The sequence below is a fragment of the Habropoda laboriosa genome, unplaced genomic scaffold (genome assembly GCF_001263275.1).
Source record: "Habropoda laboriosa isolate 0110345459 unplaced genomic scaffold, ASM126327v1 scaffold40, whole genome shotgun sequence".
Lineage (NCBI taxonomy): Eukaryota > Metazoa > Arthropoda > Insecta > Hymenoptera > Apidae > Habropoda > Habropoda laboriosa.
Genome location: NW_017100231.1, coordinates 7,592,408 through 7,617,304, shown reverse-complemented (window position 1 = coordinate 7,617,304; position 24,897 = coordinate 7,592,408). Strand labels below are relative to the sequence as shown.

General features: G+C 38.5%; 2 protein-coding genes across 2 annotated transcripts; both read right to left on the bottom strand.

The window, feature by feature from the left end:
- Window positions 1-1,403: 1,403 nt before the first annotated feature.
- Window positions 1,404-2,722, bottom strand: LOC108571617 (PBAN-type neuropeptides-like). Its single transcript, XM_017933695.1, has 3 exons — window positions 2,623-2,722; window positions 2,152-2,382; window positions 1,404-1,648 (listed from the first exon to the last, which is right to left on the bottom strand). The coding sequence occupies exons 1-3, from the start codon at window positions 2,720-2,722 to the stop codon at window positions 1,404-1,406; spliced, it is 576 nt and encodes a 191-aa protein (XP_017789184.1).
- An 8,185-nt stretch (window positions 2,723-10,907) lies between these two features.
- On the bottom strand, window positions 10,908-16,102 carry LOC108571588 (heart- and neural crest derivatives-expressed protein 1-like). Its single transcript, XM_017933662.1, has 3 exons — window positions 15,920-16,102; window positions 13,367-14,004; window positions 10,908-11,282 (listed from the first exon to the last, which is right to left on the bottom strand). Exons 1-3 carry the CDS (start codon window positions 16,002-16,004, stop codon window positions 11,148-11,150), a joined length of 858 nt encoding a protein of 285 aa, XP_017789151.1. The 5' UTR covers window positions 16,005-16,102; the 3' UTR covers window positions 10,908-11,147.
- Between the last annotated feature and the right edge of the window lie 8,795 nt (window positions 16,103-24,897).

The window sequence follows — 24,897 nt, the reverse complement described above, 5'->3', positions numbered from 1 at the left end:
AGCGTTTCATTCCTGTCACCTTTTCTTTTTAGATTAGTTGGATTCAGATGATTTTTATTTATTAATTTTCTGGCGACTTTTCTCATTCTTTTTGTCATCTTTTATCTATCAGTTTCATAATTACCCATCAAATTATTAGGTTTTTCTCATTTGACCACTTGACGGAAGTGAGCCAAAAATAGGATCGTTTAATTTTCCAGAGAGAAAAGCCACGGATGCAACGAGATAGGGTTAAATTTCATTCAACAGGGCGGCAGCGGGGGGAGAGAGGCGTAACTACGCGTGTAATTCCTCGACCGGAACTACCGTGGGCCATGTGGCCGCGTAGACTCTGGTCGTAACCATAAAGCTTGGAAACACAGCGAACAGATACAAGTTAACCTTCTGCCTCTCTCTTTGCTGGAGTAACCATTTACCATTGGAACAGACAGGAATAACACCCCGTCTCGAATGTTTCTATTCTTTAATTGCATCATATTTCAAATGTTTCAGAATTTTCTTACATCTATCAGAGCAGACTTTTAATAATTTTACATTTGTATGTTGTAAGTGTATTAATTGGAGAGGTTAAAAGATGAGAATTGGATAAATTCGTTTATTTTTTCAATTGTATCATATCGAGTATCTGGAGAATTTTGTGTTAATATTTTTTTCTAAGAAAACGTGGAAGTAAAAATGTAACATTGAATTTTTAGATTAATTATAAAAAAATTTGGAGGGTGGAAATTAATGTGGTAATTATTTTTCATGAGAGGTTAGGTTAAGCTGAAGTTATAAATAATTGTTTTTCTTGTTGTGCTTTTTAAGTTAGAAATTTAAGGTTAGGTATGGAATGGAATTCTTGATTCAGTTTCGAATTTCTGGGTTTCAGTAGATCGTTGCGCGTAAATTGAGTTCAGTTGATATGTGTGGTTTATGTTTATAAGAGGCGTAAACGTTTATCGTTGCTTTTTATGCTCTTTGTTTTTCTTCTTTTTTTTATTCGACAGTTTACGTGTTTTTGGATGAAAGTCGGTAAGGAATTCTGAAGGTTTCAAATGGACAGTAATATTGAGAAATGTCCAATCAAAGTTACCTTCTCTTTCTGAAAATCGAGCTGTTTCCATGAAAAAATAAAAATGAAAAATATCTCGAAAATTAAAAATTCATGTATCATAACCTAAAATTACTGAAATTAATTGAAAAATTTATAAATACTTGGAAAAATAAGTAAAAAATAACGCCCGACAGAAAATGCCTCGCAACTCATAAAAAATGTAGAAAATTAAATAGAAGAAAGGCGAAGAAAAATGCTAAAGGCGCTTCAATTATAATACAAATAAATACAAGTCGTTTATTTCCTTAATACGGTCTTAATTACACTATGTCATTAGCTATCATTCGTCCAGCGTGTCGAACCAGTCTTAAAAGCGTGCATCGTCGAAATTCTGTCTAGATTTCTCTAGAATAGTGTGCAATTGACGTCCAAGCCTTGGAGAAGGTGTCCAAGGTAATCGACGCCCTAGACGTGGCGCGAATAATGGAGGAAAGATTTGTTCCTCCGCATACAATTCCTCTTGGTCCCTTGGAAAGCCGTACGAGAAGAATTCCTCCCCTGATTCTCTTCCCAAACGAGGAGTAAACTGTGTTGGTTGCCTTTTCTCTGCTCCTGAAAGTAAATTTTACGAGGAAATTTCATCGTTCTTTTCGATGAAGAAATCGATAAATGTCGATAATAATTGAGTTATTCCATGTGAACGATAACAGATGGCACTCATATGCCTCTTCTTATGAGGAACTCAATTAATAAGATTAACTTTTCTTAAACTAAAATTAGCAATTGAAGACTACATTCGCTGCACTTCTCTTTGCTTTTCTGTAGGTTGTGTTACGTCACGTTGTAATAAAAAATAGATGGAAAATAAATTTTATCGTATAAAGGAAAGGTTTATTAATTGATAGGTTATGTACACGTAAATTCAAAAATCTCGAAATCTGACAGAAATATTATAACTGTCCAAAAAGCAGTATTGGATAACAAATAATATACAAACAAATCACAATTAAAATATCTTAGTCTTTTAAAAAAAAAAAACTGCAAAATCGGAAAATTTTGGATCTTTTTCTAAAAAAAGATAACAAAAAAGAATCCCGTATACATATGTATAATACCTGGAATACTGATGACGGCCCAACGTGAGCTGTCAAGCACGTTGGCAAGAGCATCCAAATCAGCGTCCGATTTCCGGTCTGCTCGACGTCGACGTCCAAGCCTTGGTCCAAACCACATACCACTGGTGATATCCTGCGAGGTACGCTTAATGCACTTGCCATCGGTGCACGAGCCAAATTCGTTATTCGTCACTCTGTCGTTGCTTACACTGCTCAACGAATCTCTGCCTTCTATTGAAAGAGATTAATAAAATACTGGATAATTTTTAGAGGTGTGTGAGAAAATGAAAATATATTCCAATATTTCGATATTTCAAACATTTTGAAATACCAATATTCCAAAATTTCAGAGTTCTCAAATACCAAAATTCCAGAATTCGAAAGTTTCCAAATTCCAATATTTCAAAATACTAAAAATCCAATTTTCCCCACTGTCAATTGAATGAAATTCATGTTCATAGAGGAACATACCGTACTCGCCAGAAGCCGAGGACAACAGGTAGACCATGCAGACCACTACGAAGATAGGGGTAGCGCGGCAGAAGGGCGGATACACAATTGAACCGATCATCGCTTCTATCGAGTGCACCTTATCGCGAGACTTGTCGGCGAGTGATGTCGATACGGTGTTCACCAGCAGGTTTTATAGGGGTGCAACCTACCCTTTGTCTTCTCTTACGTTTCTTCATTCTTACCTTTCTCTTTCTCACACTTGATCCCTCTTATTCATTGATCTGTTATTTTTTTCTTTTCGTCCACGTCGATTTCATTGGAATGAACGGGCGTGTACGCAAACATCCACCCCCAAAGGAGGCCAATCTTGACGGCTCACGGAGCGATTTGTCTCAATTTCAATCGAGATCCACACTCCTCCATACCTAATGAGGATCCTGGACGCGACTTGGGAGAACCAGACTCTGCAACTACCCCCGTGTTTCATAGTTTTTTTTTTGCATTTTTTCTTCTATTACTTTGTTAGAAGATCGGCAAGGATAGATTCATTGAGTCCCTGCTATGGGATTTGCAGGAATTTTATTATGTTTGTTTTGTTTGTTAGACTTGATGTGTGTGCATTGTTTGATATTGTGCTTTATTTTAGTTAGATTTGGAAAAGGTATGAGAAAAACAGCCACAATTTTATTTACTAATACAGATATTTATTATAAACTTTATCTCCTAATGTCATATAACATATATGCATATTGTGATACTTCTATAGTTCTTCTATTTTGGGAAGGGTGAATAATGGTTGTGTATGTTTAACTATGAAGTTTTATGGATATATGTTTAATAGTAATTGCATGTACACATGTGTCATATGTAATTGATAGTGCCAGTAAGTTATTATATTGACAATCTTAAAGTTTTTGTTTTCTTTATTCAATATTAAAGTTGAATGTCACTATAAGTCAATTTTATAATTACAGTTTACAGATTTTATCTAATGAATTCATATTACAATTCAGTAATACCATTCTCTCTCATGTAAATCCATTTTGAAATATCAATATTATACTTTGATCTTCATACTGCAACATAATATTAAATTCAACCTCTCAAAATTCATATCACAGCTCAATACCACAATAGTTAATACCATTTTTTTCATACCTAACCTTAATACCTGTCGTTTCTTATAAACAAGATCAATTTTCATCTACAAAATACCTAATCCCATATAGCTCAATTCTCATAAAACAAATTTGCTTATCTGATAAATTTCCAATTCAAAAATATCCAAATATTAAGGAGCAATTACCAATCAATGATTTCGCAAGAATCTAAAAGGAAACAAATGCACGTCAAGTGACTTGCAACATCGTTCAATCTCCAACTTTGTAAAAAATGAAAATAAAAGTCCACGCCTAAAGGACGAGGAAGTGAGAAACAAAGGAAAACCTTCGGCGCCTTGCGCTCCCTGTCGCGCGTAACGAATCGAAGTCGACGGGCGGACAATCTGTTCTCGATTAAGCCTGTCAATTAACCAATTCAATTTCGGGATCAACGAGATCGTGGGACGCAGAGAGAGGGTACAAACGCTTCGTATATAAAAGGTCGACTGTGCTTTGTTCGCCTATTGACGCATTTATCAGCTGATCGTCCTGTGATCGCGCGATTTTATCTCCGTTGAAAGTGTACTTACAGTTTATGGATAAGAGGGGAGTAGACGATCGAGACATTCGAGATTACCTGAAATTTTCATGTGAATTTTTGGTTTAGAGGTTAATAATATTAGAGAAACAAAAACACAGATACAAACTGTACAGGTTAGTGAAGTTTATTGACTGAAATGAAGAAGTTTCAGCGAACACGTGTTTAGAAGCGATTCGTTTCAGAGATAATTTAGTTTTTCAATTCGTAACCTAACCTAATTCCTTATTCGACTGAATATTCTGTACGTGGTAGAATACGCTGTCACGTGTCATGAAGATTACTGCGTTACGATCGAACGAAAGTTCGATGTATCAACGATACACGCACGACAATTGATCTACGTATGTATGTACTATTCGTTCGGTGCACATTCGTCGTTACCGTGATCCTTCACGTTACACGAATGTCAGTATACAATGGCTGGTGACACTTGTGATGACACCGAATCAAGTGATCATTTGAAATTCAAGATCTCTGAAGTTATTAATTTCCTGCTATACATTGATCGAGACTTTTTTGTTCCTTTTCAGCGAGTCTCGCTAACCTGTAGAGTTTGTACTGTCTGTGCTTTTGAAATACCTTGTATAGTTGAAATAAATATTCTTGTGTACGAATATTCAGTTTTCAGTGTATCGTAGTAAGTATTCGCTGTGAAATATTTGCGAGATACTAAATTCGAACACTCGGACAGAAGACATAATCCATCTTAGAGGAGAACAGCATTGTTTACGTATGACGCACAGTAGTTTCGGAGGGTAAATAATTTGAAGGAAGATTTGTAGCGTTACAAGCGTATAACAGACCTCATTTGCTCCTTTTCTCGATAACACCTAACCTAATAAATCCCTATTTCTAAATACCCCAAATTCCAACGCTTTAACATCTTCTGTTTGTTAGAAATTTTTAAAAAATTCACGATTATCGATAATAAAAAAGAATGCGTCTTTATAGGTTCAAATCAGGTTGCCAGAAAATGTCGAACAAAGTAAATAAAACATTACACTGAGAAGTAAATGTTGTCTTTGTTGCGTGTCATTGGACAACAAAGAAAGAGTATCGTTTCGAAGAGAAGCAATTAGGTGGCGGCACGACACATGCTAAGGGCAGTTTTTCACGAGCAGCCTAAGTGGCCGAGTCGTTGCCCGTACTTGGTCGTTCTCGCGTTATGGTACGTGGACCTTCGATACTTGTCAAAGCAAACAAACGTTCGCTTCATACTTTTTTCCACCATCTCGTGTACACATTTGGTTCTCGCTACACACACTTATACGTATATGTATACATATATACGTATGTATGTATATATATATGAGTGTAATTGTTCCTACAAGATGCCACTTCGAAAATATTCCCACGTAAGAAAGGCTTTTTCTTTTATTTTTCGTTCTCTTCGTTTAGTGTCCATTTGTACGAAATATGAAAAGGGGGGGGGGGGAAGACGAGGTTAGGTTGAACATACTGTACACGCACTTGACGTCTTCGTAAATGCTTCTTACTCTCGAAAGATCTAATATTAATTTTTAGTTTTACATACGAACGATGATACTGAAGATAAAACGAACGAGAGGTTCTTATTGATCAATTAAGTGATTGATAGTAGTAACATTTTTTCACAAAATAACAAAAGAAACTGAAACTTTTGCTCTCTGTGTAACAAACCTTTGGTACTTCTGTTGAGTATAGGTTAGTTAATCGCTACACCGACCATCTCGAGATACTATCTAAAATGAAAAGTGGATTTCCTAATCAACGGTAAACAGTTAGGGATGGAAGATCGAAATCACAGTTTCACATATGCCCGAAACGAAATGCAATATATCAATCTTTGTTTGACAGAACACTGAAGACAGCATTGGAAGAAGAATAGAGTGCTTCTCGTAGATTTCGATCTCTTTTCGCCTGTCGGATGAGTTCACACATCGTATGCCTCATTTGTTATTTCACTCGAAATATCTTTAGCTGCAAAATAAATCGATTAAAACAGTAAAAAGAAATTGGAAAGCAACGGTAGAGAATAATAAATTCGGGGGCCCTTTTGTGCATAATTCCAGTGGCATTGCAGGAGCTTCGTGGTAACATTTTGACAAGAAAGCAACGATCTCTTGGTCGCTACCGAGAATAACCGAGTTCCTTAGGTACCGCGGAGTGTTTATATCGTCGATTCAGAGGTGTTCTGCGCTTCGTCAACCGAAGAGTTTACAAAGCGGTACCGATCCACCTTCTCGTGTTTAACACCTTCAACAGCAGCACGTGCCTCTGCTTCCCTGCTCCTTTTACAGCTTGCTTTGTTCTCCAAACAAGACGAAAATTTCCACGTTTAAATTTAAACGAAGGAAAATTAGGTAAATAAATCATACTTTGCTTCGTGCATGTAGAAATGGACGAATCGAGAGGGAATCAGAAACGATCCTTATTCTGTAACAATGGATGATTTCTGAAAAATGAAGTGTACAAGATACTTCAATGAAGAGGATACAAGAAATACAAATGTCTGTTGTAAATTCTTTCAACGTCTCGCGAATACTGTCCTCTTTTTTTTCCCTGGTCCGTTTCTCTATATTCGGCATTTGTTTCTTTTGTGCATTCACATTACAGTTACTTTTGAGAGGCGTACCAACGTAAGTAAACCTGTGTATTTCTTAAATGTAACACATTTCTGTCCCTTATGTAAGTATTTTGTTCGGCTTTAGAGAGTGTGAAATTTGGTGAAGCAATTTGCTAGTGAAGAATGTTGTTTTTATAAGGTGAACATTAAGTAAATAAACTAACTTTTGGTATTTTATTTGGTTCGATCGTTGGTATTTTATTATTTAGTTAATTTGGTATTTATCTCGGATTATTTTTTTTTCGTTGGTGAGAAAAGCAGTGGAATTTATAGGTTAGTTTGGTAATATTGTATAAGCTACTTGGTAATTTTTTTTAAAATTACACGGTAATTTTTATATTTTTTTTCTATAAATAAAGGTTATTCGTGCCAATTTGTATTTCGAAATACGTACACAAAAGTAACGTGGAGGTTATTTTTGTGTCTCAATTTAGAAGAACTTGAAAAGTGTTAGTTAAGTAAACCTAGTGACTCGTATATGTAGGTAGTACGAATTGATTCTCGAAGTATTAATTATTGAAATAAAATATATTCCGAAGATGACTTTTACACGTGACGTATGCAAACTGTCGAAAAATCAACATTTCTTTAAAGAAAGAGTACTCGTATACAGTTTTTATCATTCAAGAATATCGAAAATGCGAAAATTCCGATTTAATTTGATTTTTCTATCAAATATTTTACAAAAATTGAAAATATACAATTTTAATACAATACAATTTTTTCGGAATTCTATTTCAAATATGGAAACTTTATGAATAGTGGAATAGAAATTTGTAAAAATTTTTGCGAACGGTATTGCTTGAGTAGATATCAGCAATGAGATAGCAAACTCGGGACTCGATGCCGGCACACCGATTGATGACTGTTTGTTTATGGGAATGTACGTCGAGTGGCGCTACATTATGGCTGCATACATGCGTACACACTCATCATGGAAGTTCAGGACGTATTCTAAGGCGAGACTTCGCATGGTAAACACTTTGATTGACTTCGTCAATCACCTAGAAGATTTTATAATAGTTTTGTCATCATTAATTTATTCGTTATGTATAAATAAATAGAAACTTGCGATATATTACCGACACTATACTTCTTCTGACAGTCAATTTAAAAATAAAAGTAATTGAAAAGTAATCATTTTATTACTGGATAAATATATCTTACAGATTAAGGATTAGTAGAATTAATTGATAAAAACATAATACTTTTTTAAATATATTACGGAAAATTATAAATTGTTTCTGGTGCACGATTCAATCGTAATGTTATTTTTACAATATTCGACTGTTAAAAATGTGCAAATTAATTTCAATTCCAAAGAATATACTCTTCATTTAATCGTCAATAATTCCTTCGTTTATCAGTTTATAATAACCTCAAAATTAAGCTGACAAATGAGACGGAGCGACGAGGACAACCAGTTTACAATATACAGAACCGACGATGTCATCGGTATGAAGTTATCAAATCGATGTAAACATTGGATAAAAGCGTCTTCGAAAGATGCCGCAAATATTTAGTCTTCATTGATCACCCGACGACTGGTCGTTTATTTGACACCAATAGATGAAATGAAAAATTGTCAACGATGACAAGACAGACAACAACTGAAGAAAAAGTTAAAGTCGATTAAAAATCAACAGATAAAACTTGCAATTTCATAGAATTTAATTAAAGTCGGTGTAAAAGAAGTTAGGTTACAAATGCAGACACGTTTGTTTTTACTCTACCTGTCAGATACCTGTCATATACTTCTATACTTCATCATATTGTAGATTATCGTTAAACCTGTGTCCGAAATATTCTCTCTTTCGATCGAAAGTATTTCTACGAACGTCATAAAATCACATCCGCAGACATGATTCTTTGTATTCGGCGGGATCAAAAGTCCGCGACGCGAAAAATGTTTCTGCGTTCAAAGTAGAAAATCCTGCTTCGACCAGTCGATAATCTAGATGTCACTCCTTCCGATTTTCACTTGTATCGATTAACGGTAAGGCACCCCATCTAGTACACTTTAGAAATGCGGAGTGAACTGAAAGTTGAGCGAAAGAACGTCACGATTTTCCGTTGAAATATCTAACTTTTTAGTCGAGAAGTGATAAAAGGTCGTTGATAGTCGATCGAAAAAGAGTGTAATACATTTTCATTTCAAACGAGGAAGATTTTGCTTCGGTAGAACGAACGAACTCTTGCACACCGACCTAATACGTTTAACCGACGAAACGCGATCTGTATCGAGTTGCATAACAAGTGGTGTGTGCACCGCCGTTCAATTCTGAAGACGTTTCACGACACTAGCAAGATCACTTTTGTTTCCGAACGTTCTTATACGAAATACTTTTCCAAAAATGTTTCCGATATAAAAGTGAGTTCTATTGTCTCGATAGTTTTCTTTTGGTAAATTCTCAGCGATTATTAACGGAGGATAGACGTGTTATTCTATTTTCAGTTGTTTTAACCAAGGAAGATAATTTTGAAGCAATTCTTGAAAGTAAGAAGGAAGAGATGACGATGTTGATGCGTGGGAATCGCAGAGGGGATCTTCTTCTCTTCGAATGGACGTATCAGCGACACGCGAAGATTAAGAAAGCTGTGTTGGATCGAATACTGGCGCCAGGATATCCAGGAAAGACGAAACCGTCGCCATTGAACAATGCTTTCTCAGCGTGTATCTAAGGGAAACACGTTTTCTACGCAACGTCGAGAAGGCCTTGTGTCATGCCACTTGAGGGGGGAAATCTGCGTGTCCCTAACCTTCCCGTCTGTTTACAACCTTAAACCTTCGGATATTGTTCCTCCATTTAAATGAGGGGACGCACCACGTGTTATTTTTTTTTCTTTGACCAATAAAAAAACGGAATTTTTTGTGGAATTAATAAATTGAGTGAAATTCATTCAGGTTTGTATTCATTTTCGATGTTGTCATTTCTCTTCCCTTTTTTCGAAGATATGGAATTTTTTAAAAATAACAAATTTAGTACAATTGCTCGATATCGATATCTGTGGAGTTTTCAAAGTCTGTTTTCATAAATGTTAGGTTATAACGAATGAATTTTCTATCCTCTTTCTTTGGTGTTTAAGAATGAAATATTTGAGGGGGAGATGAAGTAGTCGAGAGGTTAAGTGACTGTATACTCTATTTATTGCTAGTGACTTTTTATACATCGTTGAGGGTACTTTATACAAAAGTTTACAAGCATCTTAAAACGATCGATTCGCTTATAACTAGGATCGATGCATCAACGAGAAAACGAGTAAAATATTCTTGGGTAATAAAGAAATTTTGAATGCAATTAAAGATTGTAGCGAAATCATATTGCACTTAGATAAGCTAGGTTATTTTGGAAGTCATACTTCAACGAAATTCTTCGAGAATATACTTCGATGCTGTGTTTTTTTTAGTAACCTCGTACATTTCAATTTTTAACATTTTGTACCCGAAATAATTCCACTATTTTTAGCCATTCGTTTCGTCGGTTAGGTTAGGTTCGACGAACAACGTCAGATGAAAGGTTGATGCAATAATTATCGACTGAGAAACGAGACACCACTATTTACACGCATAACGTACAGACACACAACGCGTATTTACAAACGAACGCTTATATTTTACATCAGACATGTCCGTGATCGCGGCTCACAAACGAAACTTCAAGTAGATAGTAAATAGAAGTGAACCTGGATGAAAAATGTCAATGATATAATATACACAACAAAGAAGAGGAAAGAATGGAGAAATTTCAACATTTCATCGATTCACATACATTCTCGCGTTTCGTTAAAATTCTACTTACGCTAATGATGCAATTTTTAGGCTAATTAATCGTACCTCGTCGTGTAAATAAATTAAATTTCAATATCGTTCTATCTTACTCTTACTATTACGTAACATTCTCTTCGGTTAACCTGTTAACCTAAATATTGTTTCTCAGTCAGAAGAAAATATGTAAAAAATTTTGAATAAATGGGCTTCTCGACTTTCAAACTCGTGTCTCGCAGTTAACAGGTTAGGTTAGGAAAATCAAAGAGAATTTAAAATTCACACTCGCTATTCAATATTCTCTAAACGTTCCGTAATTGGCTAAGAAAAGTCGCGAATATTCGACGAATCTTCCTGGTATACCCACCACCAGACACGGTTTAACCTTCCGTTTGATTCGTTCGACGATAATTCGTGGCGCAGAGCAGAAGCCAGCGGTGCGTCAGAAATAGATAGAGATCGAGAGAGATTTTATTGCATCTGGTTGGTCGGTGATTCCTGCTTCAATTCGAGGGCCCACATGTGCTGTGGCCATCCAGTTCGTCCTTTGCTCTTCGACGATTCCTCCGTGCCTAATCCCGACGCTTGATGCAAACACGACTCGTTCTGCAATGGAAAACAAACAAATTCCACACTTCCTATATGTATATTTACGGATTTACAATGCGTGACTCATTTTCCTGGAGAATTTTTTATAAACGAATTTACTTGCAAATAAAAGTCCAGGCAGTTTCCGAAGCGTAGCCACGAGAACTGTACAGGTTAGCGGAGTTTGTTAGAAAACAATTTACAATTGACTGCGATTCCTTTACAAAGCAATATTTTCCCAGATATGAAATTTCTCGGAGATCGCAATTCCATCGAGACGATTTTTTTTTTTAAATTTTGCAATTCCAGCGCCAAGGAGGTTTACAGGGAACAATTTCACCGAGAAAGAAAAGAGATTCTTCGGGTCGATCGCAATTCCTTTGCAAACGACCTCTCGCGAGAGAGGAAATTCCCGACTGTTTGCAATTCCACCGAAGGGGCGTTTTTGAGGGGGCTATTGTGGGCAATTCCAACGCAGGAGAAAGGCAAATCTTCAGGTCGATCGCAATTCCTTTGCAAAGTAAACTTTACCAAGAGGTGTTGACGCTTTTTTTTATGCATTTTTGATACATGTTTGTGCGAAGTTATTCTAAGTAATACATACTTGTGTTAGGTTAGGTTATGTAATTTATACTAGTTATATTTTATTAAAATTCTATCGAGTGTCTTATTGTAACACATTATAGGTTATGTTTATATCATGGTCTACGCTTACACGATACATTTTCTATATGTAATTGAAATCGTTAGAGGTTAACGACCTTCGAAACGAAGGAAATTCGTCGTGTGTGGCGAGGGTGAAGCAGAAAACAAGGGAAAACCACGAACTACAGGGTGGTCCGATATTAAGTACGTATTTATCTCCGAAGTTCAGTGAAAACGATTCTAACCTATAACGAGTCAAAATGCTGGTGTGCCAACCGCAATCCATTTCCTTTCCGTCGATTCGAAATGAACGAAATATATCTACATAAAAAACTAGATAATTTTTTTCTAACCTCGAAAAAATCGTCCCTGAACAGGTTATGTACGAAAATTCAATTATTCAGACCTCTGACAACGCTGTTTGACACCTCTGACATTATAAAGCATCGTATATAACACTTAAGACGCGTAAATAGTCGAAGAAAGAGCTTGGTTGAGAATTTATCGAGATCCTTCGTAATTTCTCATCTCTACGCGCCGCCGCACACGGAAACGAATTACTTGTTCAACATCGATAAAATCGTTCTGTCACAACACGGAAGGCGAAGAATCACGTTCGCGCGCTTCGTCTAAGAAGAAGCCACGTGAACGCGATGAGAATCTTTCCTCTCTCTCTCTCTCTCTTTTTCTCTCTTTGAACGCTATGTACGAGGTTATATACTTACTTACACACGATGACGAGTTTAAGGTCGAGTTCTCAAGCGTCGACGAACGAGGCCCAATTAAAGAGGACGATGTTTATTCGAAGGCAACACTTACGAAAGTGTTCCAGGAGATATAAGTGAAAAGAGTAGTACACTACTGTAGCAGGGAGACGTGGATCGCTGTGAAAAGCAATTCGTGCGTCTCGAGTATGCACTTAAAAAAAGGTACAACCTTTTTTTTTCGAACTTTCCGAATAGAGAAGGTTTTTTTGGGCGAATTTTCAATTCAACGAGTCGTCGACGATGCGTCAGTTATTTTGCAATTTTTAAAATTCGCGCGGTTCGGTGAATTTCGAGAATAGAATATCGGAGAACTGTGGAAGAGTATGGAAATGTATACGAGTGGTTCGGTAATCGTGGCGCAATCGGGAAAATGGCGATTTCTCGCGGAACAACAAGGCGATATCGCGGAATGTTGTTTTCGCGTACGATGCATTATTTTTGAGGTTTGGGAATTTCGAAATTTTGGAACCGTGATATTTTGGAGCTATGGAATTTCAAAACATCGCAACTTTGGTGTTTCCAAATTTCAGAATATCGGAATTTCAGAATAAATACCACACCTAACACACCAATAACCCTAACACTCGCGATAAAACTGACGTTGAAATTCCACACTTCGACCAAATATATCTGTTCACGAAGAAAGCAACACGAACAAAAAAAAAAAGAAAAAAATACAAAAAAACCAACCTGATTAACCTGACCCGTCTTGTTCCTCCTTCCGTTCGACAAAATCTCCGCTCTGAACGTCTGTGGCTCCTCTCCCTCGTCGCTCTCTAACACCGCCATCAGATATCCAATGTAAGAGGCAGCCAACCGCAACGTCTTGATCTTCGACAGCTTCGTATCAGCTGGTACATTCGGTATACAATCTCTAAGATCCGCGAAAGCGTTGTTTATACTCTGTGTCCTTCTTCTCTCCTTCTTATTAGCCGTGTTTCTTCTCTTCGGTCTCACCACCACTCCACCCTCTCTGATACCTTGTCTGAGGTGTTGCTCGAGCGATACGTCCACTTGATTTACAGAGGAGACATCGGAATATTCACCGTCCCTTCTCTGCGTCTGTTGATGATGATGATGATGATGATGTAAATGATGATGAGAGACCTCTTGTTGCGGTTGATAGACTAGATTGGCGTAGTGCTGATTTATCGTCGGATGGGAGTATTGTTGCAGAGGGGAGTAACTCGGTTCTTGCACTCCAATCTCTTCGATCAGGGGTGGCGTAGAGGCGGTGGGACTCCCCGCGCCCGAACTACCCCCGGAGATCCCTGAATCCGCGCCCCAGTACGTTGATTGGCTGTCCGCGTCGGGAACGTTCAGCGGACCTGCGACGGAGAAATGGTGGACTCTTATTCACTACCGTGTCACTCTATCGTCGAGCGTTTCGGTTTTTTTCTTTTTTTTTTTTTTGGTTATGTCGTTTCGCAGGAATATTGAAATATGTGAGAAGAATTTTCGAGTGTTTTACTATCGGGGGTTTTGATTATTCTAGACAAATTTTTGCTATTTTTATTTTTCATAAATAGGGTATGTGAGCGTTTCTTTTTTTTTCTTTTTTTGGTTATGTCGTTTCGCAGGAATATTGAAATATGTGAGAAGAATTTTCGAGTGTTTTACTATCGGGGGTTTTGATTATTCTAGACAAATTTTTGCTATTTTTATTTTTCATAAATAGGGTATGTGAGCGTTCCTTTTTTTCCTTTTTTTTTTTTTTTGGTTATGTCGTTTCGCAGGAATATGGAAATACGTGAGAAGAATTTTCGAGTGTTCTACTATCGGGGACTTTGATTATTCAAGACAAATTTTTCGTATTTCTATTATCCATAAATAGGGTTAGGTTAGGTACGTGTAATGTTTGGTTAGGTCGAGTTATTTTCATATTAATATTTTAGAACAATGTTTCTACGGTTGAGCAGGGCAGGTGTGTGCAATTTTTGGTTATTTTGCCTGTATGGAAAAGGTGGAAATACGTGAAAAGGTGTGTATTATAGGTGTGTGTAACTTTCGGTTATTTTTACGTGTTATTATTTTAGTAAAATTTTCAACACTTTCATTATCAACGAACAGAATCCGTGTATATAATTGTAATAGTTATATACAACAAGGTGAACAACATAATCTGATCACCTCTATTATTTTCATTATTAGCGGACCGGTCATAATTCTTCCTCGTCACAGAAAATGAAATATGCCTTTGAAGAACCTCCAAAGTGACGTTAAAATTTTCAAGGTTATCTCGAACATCTTCTACGCATGACACTATATAGTTCTCTTTTTCGACGAACTTAATAAAAGCTATTTTTCCTTCAGTTCAGTGTAAATGATACGGCTGAGTTTGTACAAGCTGAACGACGTGCAATGCAACTGCACGATGGGAATATATATACCAATTTATTTCTTCGTCGTTCATACAAATGCGTAGGAATTGCTGATCGGCATTTCGAAGACACGGTAGTGTAAATTTAAACAAGTTCCAAGCTTCAGATTGTTAAGATATATATATAATACATAATACATACAACATATAATGTCGCTAATCTCAACGAGCGAAGTCTGAATTTTCTTCGAAATCGACAATTTGCAATTAGAAGGCTTGCAAAGCGAGAAAGGGAATAATTATCCTTTTAGCTACGGTAGGACTTTCCGTGGAGCTGTAGGGGAGAATCGTGCAGTACCGGCCAAAGCTAGATCTCGCTTATACCGTTAGATGATTGCACTATTGATGGAAAAACGAAGGAATACTATAGCCCTGAGCAACGTACGTATTCCGGCGACGTTCATTTTTCTTCAGTACTACCAGAGTTCTAAGGCGTTTAACGTTTACGCTGGTGTTCCGTACGACGAAAGTTATTTTTCACAGCTGCAATGATCGGGCTCGCGTGGAGTGTACAGATCAAGAAAATATCGATCAAATTTACAATTTTCCTCGCGATTCCCATAAACTGCAATTTTTTCCAAATTTTTTTGTACACGTCATCTAGTAAACTAATCTTTCTAACTTCTCAAAAGAACTCAAGTCGTTTGGTCCAATTTAAAAAATGTTATTCCGTTTTGTAGGGTGTCCAAATACTTATGGACGGTAGTGTATGTGGCCCGGGAAAAAAAAAGGTTGAGTATGGCTGGTTTAGAGTGAAGGCATACGTGAGAGCCACTTTAGCGGCGTACCGTTCAAAAAGGTAACATTCGCGACAAGCCACTGTAGCGGCGTACAGTAGCTAAAAGGTTGATATCACAACTCACCGTAAGGTAACTGAGTGACATAATTGTAGGGTTGATGCCACTGTGGATAGTAATCCGGCTGCGCCTCGTATCCTCCCAGCATCATCGCGACTCCTTTTTCCACCAACTGTCACACCGTGTCACGAAAGGGAAACTTTCACCGATCACCTCGAAACAAGGCAATTCCAGTTCTTCAACGGTGTGCCCGAAATGAAACTCCGAATCTTCTCACACCATTTGTACCCGAACGAAGTAGCAACTCTTCGATCGGTCGATTCTTCGCGAGACAATTCCGCTCTTCGTGCTTTATCCTTCAGTTCCCAAAATCTTCGTTCGCGATCGAGGAATTGCGGGATCTCGAGGCAATTGCGACTCCGCTCGAAGATCGCAGAGGAGACGATTTTTCTAGCGGCAATTCCGCCGCGAACGAGGCGCGTACGGGGCGAATTTAGAATGCGCTCGCAACTCCGCTTCCGGAAGGGAAGGTCGTGATTCCGCGGGGGGAGGGGGTTTGTTCGGCGGCAATTCCACCGCGAAGGAAGTCTGCGACGCGCAATTCCACTACGGAGGAGGCTTGCGACGCGCAATTTTGCCGCGAAGGAGGCTCGCGACGCACAATTCCCCGGCGAAAGGAGGCGAAATGTTCAGATTGTCGGCAATTCCTCTCGAAAAGCGATCCCTCCCGACGAACAAAATTTCCAACAGATCGCAATTCCACCGTGGAAGATAAAAGAAACCGTCGGCAAGTTGAAAGTATCTCCGATCGAGATTAATTCCTCCGTGAGATTCAATCACGTTCTCCCAGGAAGTTACACCGGAGATCGTAAAAAAATTCTTCGAAGCCCCAACAAAATCTTCGATTGATCGAACTGCTTGAATATCTTCTTCTCGATTTTATGTCACGTTAAATCAATTACATGTATTCGATCAGAAAAAAACAAAAAAACGACGAAATAGTTCGTCAATTATTTCACCGATATTTCAAACAACGACGACGACTGTGCAACAATCGACAATTCCCCGACAAGCGACACGAGTGAGAGAGGGGAGGATTGTTTCGAAAGACGACGACACGCGTGACAGCGTCCCGTCTTTTCACGTCGATGCGTTTCCGGATGCAGTCCAAGTGGCACTGAGAGAACGAGCGACGTTTTTCGGAGGTCGCGTCGAGTGCGCGCGTTATCCGGATCCCGGGCACTCGAGCGATACACACCCCGCCGGTGGCTCGCCAACGGTTGGCTCGGCGCGTAGCGAGAGATGGAGAGGGGGTGGCTCGTTCAGCGGTTGCGAGGGGCGGGGCGAGGCGCGGGCCACGCCCACCGCGCGGCGCCTCGTTCGATTCAATTAGGAAATCGAACGGGTATCGAGCGGAGACCGGGACCAAGTCCACCGCCATGTCGCATCGTATATGCGATATAATCGTGAATATTATTTTATTCAGTCTCCATGGGAATTTATTTTTCCGCTCTTTTCCAATTTTCTTCAATTCTTTTTGTCTATTTTCTTTTTTTCTTTGCAGTTGTCTGTATACGTAGCTTTCGATGGTAGTTGGACGGTGGAACGACTGTTAATTGGACATTTTGGAGCGAGAGATGTTTGTTGGACGATTTTGAGAGCGAGAGAACGTTTGTTTTCGAGATATTGCACAGAGTGGTCTGATAGAAGTTGTGTATTTTGGAAATATCCGTGGAAATATGCCGAAAATTCGACAGTGAAATATGTATTTCGCGGAGAGTGTTTATTGTTGAGATGTATTTTAATTAGATGGTCGTATAGAATTTATCATTTCGGAGTATGAGTATATCAGTAATTGGAGAAATGATAGAAATTTCGAGAAATCGGAGTAATAGACGATCCGAAAATTCCATTCTTAAGGTACACATCTTCCGTACCATTCCGATCTTCTTCGGTTTATAATTAAACACCAGAGAAAATCGCGTGCATCCGTTCAACTGCAGAAAATTCCCGGAACATCGGCTCTGGAATATCCTATTTTTAAAATTCGGCTGTGTACTTTTAATCTGAAGTGAGAGGAGCTCTCGAGTGGCTTTCGATAAAGGTCGCTACAATTAGCGGCAAAAAGGGCTGAAAATAGTATCTATCGGTCGGCGCACGATCATCTCCTTCGTGTGTTGCATTTTTTTCTTCTCGTTCTTTGCATCGTTGTCAGCGTCGTTTCTTAAACTTCACTTAGAATCTGATTCGATATGCTTACTCTTCTCTGTGCTTAATTTTTGTAACTTGAAATTTGACTTAAAGACGCATTTTACGAAGCGTGTAAAAATTTCGAATTAAATATGTAACCGTATAAAGTGTGTAAAAGTTTGAAAATTCTACGGTCTGAAAATCTTCGAACTCTGCAATCGCGTTGTTTCGAATCGAGAAATTTTGTACTGCTGCAATTCCACAGTTTTGTGAAATGAGGATTCCGTAATTCCAGATGTTGCGACAATTTCGGGACTCCGGAATTCTGAAAGTCTTTCTCGCAATTCCATCGTTCGGGAATTGGAAAGTTTGAAAAGTTGAAAACTGGAGAATTCGAATATTCGGAACGTTGAGAATTGGAAAATTTGAAAAATTGAGAATTCTCGAAAATTCGAAACGTTGAGAATTGGAAAATTTGGAAAATTGAGAATTCAGAAATTTGAAAACTGGAGAATCCGGAAATTCGTAACGTTGAGAATTGGATAACTGGAAAACTAGACAATTGGAAAATTCGAAAAGCTGTGAATTCTAAAATGGGAAAACCGGAGAATTCGAAAGTAACGAAAATTGGTAAACTTAGATATAAATAAAGAAATACGACGTTGAAAGGTAAGAAATGTCCAGTGGCTTATGAACGAGAGAGTGTATGTGAGTTTATCTCGGTTTTTCCCAGGGCCGACGGTTCTCCGCGATGGCAAAAAGCACGATCTGTCAGCGCGCGTTAACATCAACGCGTCGTCGCTCGACTTTTTCCGTCAACTTTCCTCTCGACTCGATGCCCGACGAATTAATATTCGTATCTGCAGGATTCGAACGAGCGATCCGGCGTGTTCGGAGTCGATTTCATTTGACAAAACGTCTCAATTATCTTGCGCTACGTCAAAAATTGTGCGCTAGAGAAGCGTTTAATTTTACCCAGCCGAAGGGAACGACATATTTTATTTCGCGATTCGTACAATTTGTAAATTAAAAGTAGGGAGAGTTCCCCTAGCGCCGGACGCTTGAGGTCTTTCTTAAGTAAATCTCTCTACCTGTGCACACGCGACTGAAACGCGTAGAAAACTTGTTTTCATTCCTTTTGTCTCCTCTAGGATATACGCAGAACAACGGGTCGGTAGCGTTTCAATTATTGCAGATGTAACTGATGTTCGATATTAGGTGCCGTCCGACGCAAAGGGAACTCCCCTGTATCATTGGTTTGGATACAATTGTAATTCATCGCGGAAGATCAAAGTGAGAAAAATAAAAAAAAAGACAATTCGAAACAGAACTTAAATTAGATATAGCTGATAGTTTTCAAGTGTGTGGTAGGGCAGAGTTGCCTAATACGAGACCCATTTCTTAACGAAGTCATAACTGTCGACTAAGGACACTTTTATTCAAATTCAATGCATGTTTTAAAAGTACGATACGTATTCCTTTGTAAGGTACTGGAATGTACGGTAAAGAAAATTCGGCTCCTTCGTAATAAAATAACAAGGAAAATTATTCAAATACGCATACTTAAAAAATGGGTTCCTAATATGAGAAAACTATTTTTTCTATCTTTTTTCACACTTTGGGCGTGTTAAATCTGTTTCTTCAGCAGCACAGGCTTGGTGGGCTCGCCGGTAACACTTTGTACGCTAAAGCAAAATTGGGTACCTAATATGAGACTCTTCTTATAATAGGAACTTTCGAATAGCTTCGAGATTAAGTCTTCGTTATTTAACGATACGCAACTGGCAAGCCTTAAACTCCATTGCATGCACTATACAACGGTGTTTATGAAAATGATTATGAACTTACTATTTTCGAGGTATTTGAAATTTAATCGAACCGTTTGAAAAACTTTCTGCAACGTATTGCACAAATATGCTTGTCGAAGGCGCTCAATTGATTTCGATCAAATTTCATACTTAATTTGATAATTAACGCGGTTAATTACGGAACAAAACAGCATCGCTACGACATTCGAGAGTTCTGCAACGGAGGTATGCTGGGTTCTCGTATTAGGCTACTTTACCCTACTTTTCAAGAAAAAATTCTGGTAAACGTAAAGGTATCTGGCATTTGAACAAGTAGTTCTAATTTTTCTTTCGCATTCCATCGACGATCAGTCGCAATTCCCACCGACAATTATTTTCCGGAGTAGAACAGTCAAATATATTCCTAAACAGAGCGAAAGAAAGGGGTAAGGTTTGAGGTTAGGAGGGTGTGACGAGTGGTCGTCGAAAAAAAAAAGGTTACTCCTCGCTGTTGCAACAATTAAGAAACCCTTTTTGTCCGGTAGCCGACCCGAATCTATACACAGCGGCTCGTTGTTGACAGTAGGGGTGAGGAGGAACACGGTCCCTGATCTGGGTTAATAAAAATTCGAACGGTGTCGCGTTTCAACTCTCCGTTCCTGAAATCATCTTCGAATCCTCTGAGAACCCGGGGCAAAAGGGTAAAAGACCTTCGTTCCCGGAAGGAATCAGCCTTAAATCATCTTCGTCGTCGTAAAGTTCGCTTTGAACGTGTCAGATCTGTCTGTTCGCGTCTCCTTTGCAACGTGAAATCGTGCTCGTCGCGAAGCTCGACTCGATTGGTAAACTAGGAAACTGAATTGCCGACGGTGTGGAAAATTGGAGAAAATTTACTCACGTTTAAATTCAAACGTAAATACATACGTCTAACGAGAAATTGCACAAAAGGAACGACTCACGTGAGGACGAGGAACAAAGGATTCGTTATTTTTCAATAATTAATCATTTCGAAATTAAGGCATAAATAATGTCTAACGAAAAATTGCACAAAGAAACGACTTTTAAATTTCATTTTTCTCGGTTTATTTGACTTATTCGAGTGCTGCAACGATAAGTATTGTTACAACGATGTGTAATAGTGAAAATTATTTTATTTCTACGAAAATATTCCGTAGGATACAATTTAGTTATTTTTCTCACTTCTTCGTCTTTTCTTGAACCTTCGTTAACGAGCAATCTACGAAGCTAATCTGTCCACACGCGTGCAGTTAAGAAGCACCTCGACAGCTCTGCAAAAACGTTCGCAGAGAAAAAAGAAGGAGAAGAAAGAGAGAAAAAGGAGAAAGCTCGAGGGCAATTTATAAAGAGATCGATAGTCGTTAAAAGTTAATCTCTCGGAGAGGAGAGCAGCAGACGTTACATACACGGGTAAATGGTGACGGTTTCGCCAACAGTAGAGAGAAGGTGAAAGAGAGAGAGAGAGAAATTCAGAGGGGCCATGTGGCGTTTCAGGAGATATCAAATCATACTACGTGTACGCCATGCCGCCCCCTAAATATAGTTTATTGCGTTACCGAGTATTAATGGACCTCCTGTAGGAAGGAAGGAGAGAGACGCCATCGAGCTGTATCCGCTACCGCGAGTTCGCCACGGAAAATCGAAAATAAAACCGACGATAGATTCTATCCGATTTATTATACAGTAATTACACGGTGGATGTTCCAGTGATCGCGGTAGAAGCAGACGAGGAATGATTCGACGTGTGCGAAAACGGGACGGGATAGTGTTTGAGTTTCGGAATTTCAGGATCTTTCGAATTTCGGAATCGGCGAGCTTCGGTACTTGGGAATTTCACAATTTTGGGACCTCCGTGATTGGGAGTTTCGAAACTTCGGGTTCTGGAATTGCGGAGTTGATGTCTAAATTTTTAAATTTTAGAGTTTCTGAACTTCAGGATATCTGGAACTTCCATGCTTCGGAATTTCACAATTTTGGGACCTCCGTGATCGGAAGCTACGAAACTTAGGATCCTGGAATTGCAGAATTGATATCTAGATTTTATAATTGTGGAATTGCGGAGTTTCTAATTTTTCGAATTTTAGAGTTTCCAAATTGCGGGATATCTGGAACTTCGGTGCTTCGGAGTTGCAAACTTTTGGAATTTCACATTCCGTACTCCGAAGTTTCGAAACTTCTCAGTTTTACAATTCGGAATTGTAAAATTCTGGGAATTCGAAATTTCCGTTTTCGGAGTTGCGGAATTTCAGAAATTCGGAGTGTCACAATCGGTGAACTTCTCTATTTGAAAATGTCAGAATCGCGAACTCTTGGAATTCTAGAACTGCCCAACTCTTCATTTTTCAAAAATTAATCCATTAAACGAGTCAACTACCTTTGGCCTTCTCTCTTAAAAAAGGAAAAAAGAAACAGTTACATCTTCCCATTTCTAGAATCACCCTGTATATACAACACGCTGGATACAGAAGCAATTTCCTGTTCGTTACTTTCTTTTTTTCTTCGACAGAGAAAAGAAAAATCGGTAAAAGCAGAAGAATGAAATGTCCGTACACACGTGTGGCCACTGCAAAGGCCCCCCGTTCACGGTTTAAAGGGCTGTCGGGGTTTTCATGAATGAACGTGAAGAAGGGGCGGGAGCGAGCGAACGGACGTAGTAAGCAAGAGGAAAAGGCAACCCGTCGTCTTCACGACCGTCTCTACCAGTTTATGATATACAGAGGACACGTGTTCGCGATCCCACTGTTTGTGTTTTCGATTTGTGACACCGGAACGGATACGGCGGAATCTGGCACGAATTCCAGGACCTCCTTAAACTATACAGTCATCTCGACCTAACCATCCTAACTAATTTGTATCTTTTCCAATTGATCGTATCCTCTCTCCTTTCATCATTTCGTTACGTCCATTTTCGTTGGAATTGCAATTGGAGTAAATTGTAACATATTATATATCTTCTTGTTTCTCTCCTGTGAGATTTTGCGGGATAGTGTTGATTCTCGTTTCAACGAAATGGAGAAATTGCAGAATTTTTTTTTAGTATTTTAGAATTGTACGATCTCAAAATTCTCGAACTCCGCAATTCCACTGGTTCGAGGTCCTGATTCTGTACTTGCGCAATTCCACACTTTCGTGACATGACAATTTCTCAGATTCCCAGATGTCGTCGCAACCTCGAGAATTCGGAATTTTCGAAACTTGTAGGGAGCGGGGGTGCAATTCCATCCCGCAATTCCACTATTTCGATGTTCTGATTCTGTACTCGCGCAACTCCACACTTTCGTGACATGACAATTTCTCAGATTCCCAGGTATCGTTGTAACCTCGAGAATCCGGAATTTTCGAAAATTGTAGGGGGCGGGGCGCAATTCCACCCCGCAATTCCACGATTTAGAAATTCCAGAATTCGAAAATTTGAACACTTTAGAACTGAAAAATTTGGAGGTTCGACAAGTTGAGCAATTTAACACTTGAGAGTATTCGAAGATATAAATATCTGAGAACTGGTAAATTTATGAACCTGAACATTGAAATATTTGAAAATTACAGAATTTGAATTTTTCTGCGCTATCCGAACAATACCGTTCACTTCACCGCCGTTCGCTCTCAATTTTCACATTGTCAAGCACCTATGTTCTATATTTCGTGCGAGTTTTTCTCGGAATACCAGTTAGAAAACGTTCGGATTAATCGAAAACATTCGCTGGTTTGCGTGCAACGAGAGATACAACAGATACGTTAAAAAGCCCGCGTAAATCAACTTGGATCAATAAACGCGGTGTTTCGTTCTAGCAGGAAATTAACTGAAAGAAAAAAAAGGGAGATTCACCGAACAATTCGCAATGTTCACGGAACATCGAAACTCGCCATGCATATTCTAAATATCCTTGGTTGTCGGCAAATTGCAGGAAATAAGAAATCAACGTCCATTTCTTTAACCTTTTGCACTCCAAGCATTTGTTGATATAATTAATCAGCAACTCCGGCATACTTTTGCGGCCAAACTTTCGAAAGCCCCAAGTTTCACTTTGGAAAAAGAACGCTTATTGTTTACGAATTCATTTTTTTCTATCTCTCATTTTAATTTCCTTCGTTTCAATAATATAGAAAAACTTGAATTTCACTTTTCGAAGTTCTTCAAAGTAGTTACGCGTGTCGCCGCAATGGCGCCATCGGAATGCAAAGGGTTGAAAGGAGAAAGAAAATGTCGAGGAGAGGAATTGAAAATTATTATCGAAACAGTATTACAAACGGAGAATAACGAGTGGAAAGTTTGGGAAACGATCGTTTTGAGCAGAGTTCCACACAGGAAACGAGGATGAAAAGCGAGGAGGGAGGCGGAAGGGAAGAGGAACCACGTGTCATCGGGTGGAAAATAAATAAATTCCGGTAGCTGCGCCATCGACAGTGCACAGAACACCGTGGTTCAACTCTTTGTTTACGTCTGGCGGACGTTTTCCGAAAAAAATAGCCTACTTAACGACGGGAATAATAATAATTGGTGAACGGCCACGAGACCGGCACGCGTTTCCCTCCGTACGAAAATTCTTGGTCCCGGAACTAGGTCACCGAGTTATAATACATACACATACGATTACTCGCTTTAATATTCGCTTACAGTATTGTTATATACATTACCGGCCAAAAGTTTGGAATCACCGAGCATTGAAATTTATACAAAAATTTCCAGAAAAAAGTCAGCGACTTTGAGAATATTTTATCGTTCGAATCAATTGATATGAGATAAATTGATAAATGTAGAATTGAGATAAACTTCAAATCTATAAAAAACTAGCAGCAGATTTAATATTGATGAAAAGTGGGAGGTGATTTTAAACTTTCGGCCGGTAATGTAGGTACTTAGCAAATAAACGATTTTACCAATGGTGTGGGAACCGACAAACGTAACAGTTTTCAGGTAATTACGTTACACGTGGTTCATCTTGTATAACAATACAGCAGACTCCCTCTTAACCTCTTAAAATACACGCCAAATATCGTTTATAGCTTGTAAATAAGTTAAAAAAAAATATATTATATATATATGTATAT